The 9,926-nt window shown below is 42.5% G+C and overlaps 3 protein-coding genes across 3 annotated transcripts; all 3 read right to left on the bottom strand.

Annotated features, from left to right (window-relative positions):
* Positions 1-2,475: 2,475 nt before the first annotated feature.
* RB195_002642 (uncharacterized protein) lies at positions 2,476-2,913 on the bottom strand (the record flags this gene model as incomplete). The annotated part of the gene is made up of 1 exon (XM_064199997.1): positions 2,476-2,913. The coding sequence occupies one exon, from the start codon at positions 2,911-2,913 to the stop codon at positions 2,476-2,478; it is 438 nt and encodes a 145-aa protein (XP_064055878.1).
* Positions 2,914-3,176: 263 nt separating this feature from the next.
* RB195_002641 (uncharacterized protein) lies at positions 3,177-3,550 on the bottom strand (the record flags this gene model as incomplete). Its single annotated transcript, XM_064199996.1, has 2 exons — positions 3,177-3,406; positions 3,505-3,550. The coding sequence occupies 2 exons, from the start codon at positions 3,548-3,550 to the stop codon at positions 3,177-3,179; spliced, it is 276 nt and encodes a 91-aa protein (XP_064055877.1).
* Positions 3,551-5,023: 1,473 nt separating this feature from the next.
* Positions 5,024-5,850, bottom strand: RB195_002640 (uncharacterized protein; the record flags this gene model as incomplete). The annotated part of the gene is made up of 3 exons (XM_064199995.1): positions 5,024-5,042; positions 5,339-5,467; positions 5,741-5,850. The coding sequence occupies 3 exons, from the start codon at positions 5,848-5,850 to the stop codon at positions 5,024-5,026; spliced, it is 258 nt and encodes an 85-aa protein (XP_064055876.1).
* Between the last annotated feature and the right edge of the window lie 4,076 nt (positions 5,851-9,926).

The raw sequence follows: 9,926 nt of genomic DNA, 5'->3' as shown, positions 1-9,926 counted from the left end.
ACCTTACGACTTTGTTGGTATCCAAAGTAGCATTAGTGACCTGCTTCTCTGAGTTGATTCTGAGTTATGTCTTTGCTAAAATAGATTTCATGAAAAGATGAGCCGTTTGAGGAAGGAAGGAGGTAGATTACAAATATCTTTGATCATCCTAGCTCTTCAAAAGCCGACGAAATGTCAGCTGTAGTAAAAGCAATACCGTTTGCCATAATGATAAGTTTTCGTTTAAGCAAGTTATTTAAGAAATACGTGTGTCTCCAGGTGCCAAAAGCAGCTATTGTTTCCGGCACAAAACCGGCATTTTCACAGCCCATTCAAGTTTTCTCCGTATAGACGAAAGGAAATTTAATGGTCATGTACCGTTTACTAGATTGTTAGGTTCTCAAAGAACTAGTTATTTGAAAGGAAACTTGATCTTAGAGATGCTATTGGGAACAGTAAATTTCTCCGCTCAGAATTCGCTCGCGTATGCAGCAAATTTCTCATCTTTCTACCCCGTGCTGTAACTAACCCGTATACTTTGGATTAGCATTTATGAAGACTTACTTAATTCAGACGGCGTGGGGATGTTATTGCCTAACGCCGCTTTTCTACATTCGCCGAGGTGAGTCACCCTTATGCATATCCCTCAACATGTTTAAGACCACTCTTTTTGATCTTTTGTATACAGCTCGCATAGAATCTGTCCACCTCTTGATCTCCCTTGTCTGCGAAATGTTACGTCTAGCCTGAACTGTCTGGCAATGCCATGTTTCTTTAGATCTTCCTTCACATCTCCGTCCTGAACTTTCTTCAACGTCCAGGTGGCCTTTTTCAGTTCAAATCTGGGATCAACCTCAAAGCAGCTTGTACATGGTGATCTGATGGTCCCCTTATAATGTGACGATATAAGAAAGTGAAGACGGTTTCCTGCGACTACTTTGAGGACGCGGAAAAATGTTATTTTCTTCACGTCATTCGTCGGTACACCATATCTACTTGTGAGTAAAGTTCGTTATGACACACTGTTGGCCAAAAATACTTAAGCGTCCTTTCAAACAGCTTCTCTTCCATACAGTCTAACTTCTCCATCAACGTCGTTAACTCTGCCCATGTCTCCCACTCATACATCATAATAGGGTGAGTTGCGGATGGGTGCACTCGCAGCTCGACAATATTAGTGACGGGAGTCGGCCATAGGCACTTCGTCAAGGAACTGAATGCACAACAAGCCTTGACGCATATCTACTGAATATATCCGACGTAACTGCCGTCGTTTTCCAGCATACATCCCAAATAGCAGAATTTGTCTGCAAGTTCAGTTGGTTGGCTGGTTGCCCTCATTCCTGCTGAGAATCTCGCGAAGACCCACATTCACTTACATTTATTGTGGCGTAAACTGAAGGCTGCAGCTAATTTCGATACAAAGTCGGCAACATACTGCAACTACGCGCTGCTTGAAGCGAATATAGTCACATCGTCAGGATACCCGATATCTACCAAGGGACGTGCAAGTGGTGCTAAAATGAGGTCGGCGGGACTGCTCAATGTGCTTCGCATGATCGTCGACGGCAAAGTTGAACAAGAAAGGTCTCGCGATAACCCCTTGTCTTATTTTCTTTCCACCTTGAACGGTGAATAAAATTCGGCTAGTGTTCGAACAGCAGCAGTTGTTCTTCATTCATGAATTAATTGTAAAAACTTTCTTATAAGTCCATCGGGTTGAGAAAACTGCAAGAAGATGTTGATGAGGATAATCGAAATCGAAGGCCTTTTCAGACTCCCTCGCTCTTGACGTCCCTTCGTTCTCACGACCACGTTTAGGCCGACGACGCAACTTTCTCCTTAGACGCTTCTTCTGGCTTACATCGCTAGCAGTCCGGGAGACACATGCGGAATTCTATGTGAGTCTTGTCTTTGCACGTGCAAAGGCAAGGTTCCTCCTCGGTATCACAACGGGAGCGTTTTCTTTGCAGCATGACTTGACTTTATCGGTGGGCTGATGTCATCTCCTGACGAGATTACCCGCATCTTCACCGAGGTGTGCCGTCCTTGAACATAGCTCTGCCCAACCTTCTCGATCTTCTGCGAAAGCTTGCACAGAATCAATCCATTCGTCGCTATTCCATATTCTGTGAAACCTTATGTCTCGCCTGAACTGAATATCCACGCCGAGTGTCCTCTTTCACCACCTCAATCCAAAACTTCCGTCTTCGGCCTCGTGGCTTCTTCCAGCTCGAACCCGACAAACTTCTTAGACCTCGTTGGACAAGGCGATCTGCCGGTCTCCTTAATATATGACCAAAGAAGAGAGCCACTTTCGATGGCGTGCATATCTTCCACGTGTCCGGTATACCATAACAATTTCTGCGTAAAGATCTTCATTGTTGCATACGTTAGGCCAAAAGTATTCGAACAGCCGTCTAAGCAGCTTCCTCTCCGCGCAATCAAGCCTCTCCATCACCGTAGATGGTGCTGCCCAAGTATCCGATCCTTACCTCATGATGGGTGAATTGCGATTAGGTAGACTCGCAGCTTGACTTCGTTGGTGATTAGGGTCGGCCACAGGCATTTCGTTGAAGAGTTAAATGCAGAAGTGGCCTTGGCGCATCTTTGCTGAGCATCTCTCTCGTAGCTGCCACTATTCTTCAGCATACAGCCCAAGTAACAGAACTCATCGACGAGTTCTATCGGTTGTCCGTCCATCCCAATTCCCGTTCGAGGTCTCGAGGAGATCCACATCTGCTTGCATTTATCAGGGGGTAGACGTAGTCCATAGGCTGCAGCCAGCTTCGATACAAGGTTGGTAACATGTTGAAGTTTCGTACTGCTTTCCGCGAATATAACAACATCGTCAGCGTATTCGAGATCGGTCAAGGGGCGTCCTGATGGTGCTAGAATGATATCGACAGGACACTGATCTGCTGTTCTTCGCATAATGTCGTCGATGGCAAAATTGAACAGGAAGGTTCCTGCCACTGCCCCTGTCTTACTCCAGTTACCGCATCAAACGGTGTTGTACATCCGGCTAGTGTTTGAACTGCAGCAGTTCTTCGTTGATTCATGTCATCAAGCTAGAAAACCAACTTTTTTGGTACTCGATCGGCGCGGAGCGTGCTGAGAAGATGGCCTCGATGAGGAGAGTCGAAAGCGGCTTCAAAGTCCAGAAACGCTAATTGCATTGACTTCGAATACCGCTGTCAGATTTCGATCATTGTGCATCTTTCCAACATATTGAATACAAATGGTGGAGGAGATGGCGTCATTAATACTGTCATTGTTCCGTCTATAGTGTGGATATACATCGACACACGTTGGCGGAACTTCTTTCTCCAATCATATCCGATAGGAGGATGGATGTTCCCTGACAAAACGTAGTCGAACTGAATTTTAAGAGTTGTCATCTTTTGTAGGCGCTGCTCTTCAGGCGCTAAAAACGTTGACCTCTGCCACTTAAGCTGACGGCGTCAATGATTTTTCACGGATGAGGAAGTAGGGATGAGATTCGTCTGTTCGCAAAAAACCCACCTGATGATTTCCGTTGTCCGACGTCTGTTTGAAGCGATAAGGCCATAATGACTGGCGCGTATCCGCCAAGAAGAAGACTGCGCTAGGCCCCACTGACAACGACTTTGCTGATTCTTCCTTGAGTCTTTTAACATAGACAAATATCTTTCCTTTTTTATTTTTTGGTGCACATTGTGAGTAAATGAATAGATAAATAAACTGCGATTAGGAATCGATTAAGTTTTTGAACCCTATACGATTACTTCCGGAGGCAAGCCTATGTATCAAGGAGGTGTTTTTATCCTTCCGAACAAGGGTAGTACCAGTTTATCGAGCTCGGAGGGATGACGGGCTTGGTTGGGATCAGTGCGGTTTCGATCCACCGACCATGTGGCGACAGCTGACCTCTTGCCAATTATATTTTTGCCGATCTTTTCAAAAACTACGAACAGCAAATCCTACATATCAGTTGGAGGAATTTAAAGTCGAAAATTTCTCGCGACCCTCGCCTTCTAGTGAATGAAGCTCACCTCAGCACAGCTCAGTGAAGGCACCATCACCACTATATACTAACAAACTACAAAATTAACGAATCTTATGAAGGTCCAAGACGAAACTGTCACCTGTTCATATAACTAATGAGCAATTAACGCTCATTAGTTATATGAACAGGTGACAGTGAAGATCGATAGCCAGAAACGAACAGGATGCTTATGATGTTAATGCTGTTCGGAATTTTTATCGACACACTGGATTTGTGTCCGGGGTAAAATCGTCTATCCCATTTGGCAATAGACATCGGCAACTCCTACAAACATTTTCAACGAGGTCTCGTTGAGCGGGGATCGCGTTAACACATTAACGACTAAGCGCTTCCTAATTTTCCCCGCAGAACAAGAGACTCGAACTTTGCTTTTTGATCACTCGCATACGTCCACCCGTAGGGTCGTATTACCTTCACTGGCGGTACTTTTTCCTAGCTCTTTTCTTCCTATTTTAATCATTTTTGGTCCTTTTTCCGTGTGAACGTGCATGAATATTATTAGGAAGGCAATTATGTACAGTCTTTTAAATGCGTACAACCTTTCCATGGGTTGCGAAGTCGTCAATATGTTAAGATGATAAAGACAGCAGTGACAGTATAAAATCAGACGGATCCTTATATGATTCTCCTTTCCTTACGTACCCCCTCAGTGCTGCGTGGTCCTCGTCAGAATTCGATCCATTATTTCCTGCCGAGACGGTCATCAACCAGTCGTGTAAAATCTTAGGGCAAACTTATTTTAATCTGCCTCATAGACCTACATCAAAATGAAGAGGGATAAGGAAAACAAATCTACGGTGAAATGTGGTCAAATCGTAAAAAAGGTACCTAAGGTATACCTATATAAACTGAGAAAGAATTCAAAATTTGAGAAAGTACGTCTTACTTACCTTCAGAAGCTATCTTGAAATCAATCAGGAGTAGACAAACAAAGGCGGTCTCTGCGAGACAGTATAGAATTCGGATTGTAGATTACGAGTGTGAGCATGGCTACTCTCAATTCCCCCTAGCGGTCCTGAAAAATAGCACCTGAAAATAAAATAATGAATAGAAACAGAACCTGAAAGAAAAATAGCGTGGAAAATGATTTAGTTCCTGCGAGACTCGTAAGAATGCGCCACCTTTGCGCACGTTACGGCTCCCTCAGCAGCCAATTCGCTGGTTTTGCTTGAGTAGGCAGCTGAAGGAAACAATATTGAAAGCTGCGTACTTGCGCGTGTGCAAGGACGAGTGTTCCAATGTGCTTCGTGGGGACTGATTAAGTTTTCTACGCCGTTTTTCTGGACTATAAAGGGAGAATTCAGCTCCTACCTGTAATCTAAAATCCAAACTCTACGTCTTTCATTAGGTTTCCGCGTCAGTTTCGTCGGCGGATGATCTGCCAATTCACTAGAGGCCTTTGTATCGTTGCAAAACTCCTTCGCACCTTTACTTTTACTTCTTTAGACAAATGGCTCAGCTTTTCTTTTTCTGTTGTTGTTTTCGCAGGATAGCGCTACATACTTTTCATTGCAATAATCAAACAAAATCAAATTAGCGATCCATCAAACTGGTTACAGCAGAAGCAAGCGAGAAAAAACTATTTGAAAGAATCCAGCGTTGAAGGACGGCGGATGTCTTCGCAAGCAAGTTTTGTTGCTGTAATGGAGCAATCCATAAAACTGTCTACCATAAAAAATTGAAAAGTGGAAGCTTCCACCACAGATAAGGTACCTTCTCGCTTTCCTTACATCTCCGATGAAATGAACACTGCCATTTGGTTTGGAAAAAGCACTGAACAATTTAATTCGCCGGCTACTTCGGAATAGCTCGTACGTTACCATCTGTACAGCACCAAGGTTGTACAAATGTCCAAGGTGAGCATTCAATGTAGTCGCTAAGTTGGTGGTTGAAAAAGTAGGCATAGAGTTTATCCGTTTAGTTGTAGAGAGATTGGGTCGTTTAAATTGTGAATTGATAGCACTTTTCAAGCTTTGAAGAAGACTCATTAAAAATCGATACGACGTCTAGCATGAGGTTCTGCTCAAAATCAAGGTAATAATAACGAGGAATAAAAACGGGTAAGGGAAGTGCAGAACATTCGCTATTCAATAGTTACGAGCACAAAGTGCATCTCCTAAAGAAAAATATGTAGATGAAGCAAACGTTTTCGTGAAGTCAACGACAGCTCGCTTCATTTCGAACAGAAGAAACCGAAACCTATTTGGAACAAGTGAGGTTGTACAAGTTTTTGTGTATCGACTCATTTTTGTCGAAGGTACTTGCGCTGAAAGCAACTTCGGCGTACCATAAACGGCATCCGAAATTGCACCTCTTTTCCGTAAACGCCTCGCCGACCACATAACAATCTCCTTTAACTGAGGAATGAAACTGCCTTGCGACCTTGTTCGCATGCTTTCGCTATTGTCTAGGTGCGAAGCCAGACCCAGCCCGCCCATCAAAGTGTACACTTCAACGAAGATCTTCGTTCGACTTGTTGTTGTGCTGAACTTCCGCTGTTGTGTCGCATCTGACCGTGCGATCGGTCAGCTTTTGCGTCTGTCAACAGAATTCGGCTCTTGTCACACAGACAACGCTGTCCATCGCGCACGTCAAATTGCGTGCACTCCCGAGTTCTTTCTCCTTTCGGTCTCCAATGACGGTGCATTTCGAATGTGGTCTACAATTCCTAGTACGTTTCAAAACGCTCTCCATACCGTTTTGAAGACAATGGAGTACCTGGGAATCCTATCAACTGTTTGCTATCCCCTTCCTCTGTGACACAGTTTATTTAATTGCCTGCTATTATTTTCTTCTGTGTTCTTATTTCGGGTTCTACTTTCACAGGTAACAGCAGGGAGTGGAAGGGCTGGCACCAACTTTCACTCCTTGCATAAATTTGTAATCTAAGAAGTTTATTCCGCACACTTCTGTAGATACAAAGATGCATTGTTAAATTTGTTTGGTGGATGTGAACCCTAGAACTCTCGAAAAATAAAGCTGATACCGTCTGACAGGAAATAAGTTGTTTACGGTCACACGATATCGGCATTCCTGTAGCATTCCTTCGAAATAAGAAGGAAATGTAATGATAAAAAATAGTGTTCCTTTACAATAATAATAATGTTTTTATCCAATCTCTTATCCAAGAGTGGAGCTATAGTGGATTTCAATGTGTTCTATGGATTCTTTCCCACTCCGACTTACCTCTTTTTATCCAACTTCGCGTTACCAGTTTTCTGCCTACGCACCCACAGACATAGTGTCGTCTCGATTACTTTCCTAGTCGTTTCAGCGTTTTCGTTGAGGTGAAGATATAAACGATTGGACTATCAACGTAACTCTCGAAAGTTCTGCCAAATCACTTAATGACCCTGCGCGTGCATCCCCTAATGGGGTCAAATGTTTTGCGTTCATTGTTTGCGAAGTACTTGTCGTAGCCCTCACAGTGCTTTTCGTCATGCACTTCTTTTCACGATGCAGCTCAGATCGAGTGCTCTCTGAGAACCGCTTTTACGAGAGTTCTAGTCTTTAAGTTCTAGTTTCTCTCCGCTCTCCATGCTTGCTGAGGGAAATTAGTCTTGATAGATGCTTTGAACTTTATTTTCTATCTCTACTCCCACTCCTGTTTTCATTATTTCCATCATCTTTTGGTTTCCCATTTCTTTTTTCCTTCTACTGCCCATCTTCTGAGGGAACTCGAACGAGTAATCATATAATTTGATAAATCTTCTCGTTTCGTCAGAGAAGGTTATTAACCTAAAACCTTAGAATTAGTATCGATTGTAATTAAGTTTTAATAATCAGCTGGATCATCTCTTTGAATTTAGGATAAGTTGATAAAAACTGGAGATCTGCATTCATGTGGATTTCGAAAATAAATCCAACGACAACTATTTTATCTTATTTCATGACAATTTCGAATTTTTCTTCTCAAATTTGGCCTTGGCATCTTTCAAATTTGTGTGAATTTCCCCGCAGATTCTACACGGCAAAACCTGCCTCAAATCCTCCCACCATGAACTGAACCTCCATGTTCCAGTCGTTCCTATTTCTACTCAGTTGCTACTGATATGTAAGACAGAAGGAGAGGAGTTAAAAGAAATGCTTTAATTGTCTCCTTCGTTGGTTGTCCACCTTCAATTCGTTCTCCTGTATTTTCCTGAAGCTGAGCCTGCTCCACTTCTCCGCATTCGTTTTTGTGGTGTTCTCTGCAAATAATTAGGTTATCTGCTATGGAATGGCTCCATCATCGTGGAACAAACCAGAGTGCTCTGGTTTCATCTAATCCTATCATCTCACAATTTCTTCCAGTCACATCCAATGCCATTCAGCCTACTAAAATAAAAAATTCCTCACAAAAGGTAAAACGTTTGGCGTTAATCAATCCCTTCTGGATACACTTCGAGCTTGCGTGAGCTAATCGACATCTGAAATCACTGTTTTTATCTTCCCGGAGGAATCCAGTACCGACTTGTCGGTCATAGAGAGGTGGACGAGAGGCCCCGTTTACCTATGGCGGCTTCGGACCATCGAAAGGTGCAGCGAAATCTGTTAATAACTTTTACTGTGTTGCAAACCTCAAAAAAAATTCCGACACCTTCGTGAAGAAGTTTTTGTAAAGAAAGTGTAAAGAGGTTGTCTAGTTGTTTATAGGCAGCACTCTGACTATCTTCAAATTTCAGTTTCTCAAAATTTTTGCAGACATGCTACTCCGAATGCTGCAAAAGTCTCAAAAATACATAGATTAGAGAGGTTTACAGGTTAGAAAAGTATCTGAAATAAACGAAATTTCTGTGGAAGCACCGAACAGTGATTGAAAAGATGATGTCTCGAATGAATTTCTTTTCCTGCATTGTTCAACGAGTCGCGTTATCTGCTTTGCAAGTACATAGTTTTTGGGGAATGCAGCTGTCACTGTAGATATTATTCATGCACTCGGGAAATCGACACCGCATGATAATTCTTATTGTCATCCCAGAACCACTGAAAATACTATATTATTCGAGACATTTTCTTCCCTTTGCTCGCATCAGCAAGGGTAAAAAAGTGTTTTTTTTTGTCTCGCGGTCTCATATTCAATATTTTAGGCAGCGCTCACATTTTTGAAGAGGTCTAGGTTTGCTGTGCACCGTTCAGCTCACCTCTTCAACTTTTTCTTACCCCAACGTTATTTTTAGTACACGCTCTTCAGTTTTTTTCTTCTTCATGACCCAATAGTTCTAAAACACATTAATTTCCATAACTTATATGCAGTAGTCTATTGCTTATTTAACGCGCTGTATGCATCACATTCCTCTCACTGGATTCAATTGGAAACGGTGGCATTTTCCCACCGGAACTTCTCACAGTCTACGTGTCATATTTTCGTCGTCGTTTTTCCTCCGTTTTCTCGTCAGTTTCCTTTCGCTTGTAGACTTTGTGTTTGTGATGTTTTTAGAGGTAAATGGTGTGTAAGGGAGACTTCCGCTCCATTTACGAATTTATGACGTCCGTCCGCCCACCGATCACTTTTGTGACAACAAATATCACTTCCTCCAAAGTTTACGCTGCGTCCATTCGCTTCTTGGAATTAGTTCACCTTTACGAACTGCTTTTATACTATTGAATTCTTCTTCTCCAACGCTCCACTTTTTCTTCTCGTCTCTGCCTGATTTTTATGTGTGGAGTAAAGCATGGTTAAAAAGTTTGGAGGTAATTCTGGATTTGATTCTGTAGAAAAGGTGCTGAAAACAGCAGTGGATTCACCATTTTCGAGATTCTTCCGCTGAAAAACCGAGCAAATACAAAATTTTGCGAGCAATTTTGGTGCAAGACTTGTTTGTTTTTACTAGTGAAGTTTTTTAAATACCTCATTTATTGACGAATTTAGTCGAGTATTCAGTATTATGGAGAAACTTTCAGAAAGTGATGCTTCTGA

The sequence above is a fragment of the Necator americanus genome, chromosome IV (assembly GCF_031761385.1).
Source record: "Necator americanus strain Aroian chromosome IV, whole genome shotgun sequence".
NCBI classification, from domain to species: Eukaryota; Metazoa; Nematoda; class Chromadorea; order Rhabditida; family Ancylostomatidae; genus Necator; species Necator americanus.
Note: the sequence above shows the minus strand (reverse complement) of the source record. Positions and strands in the feature narration are given on the sequence as shown.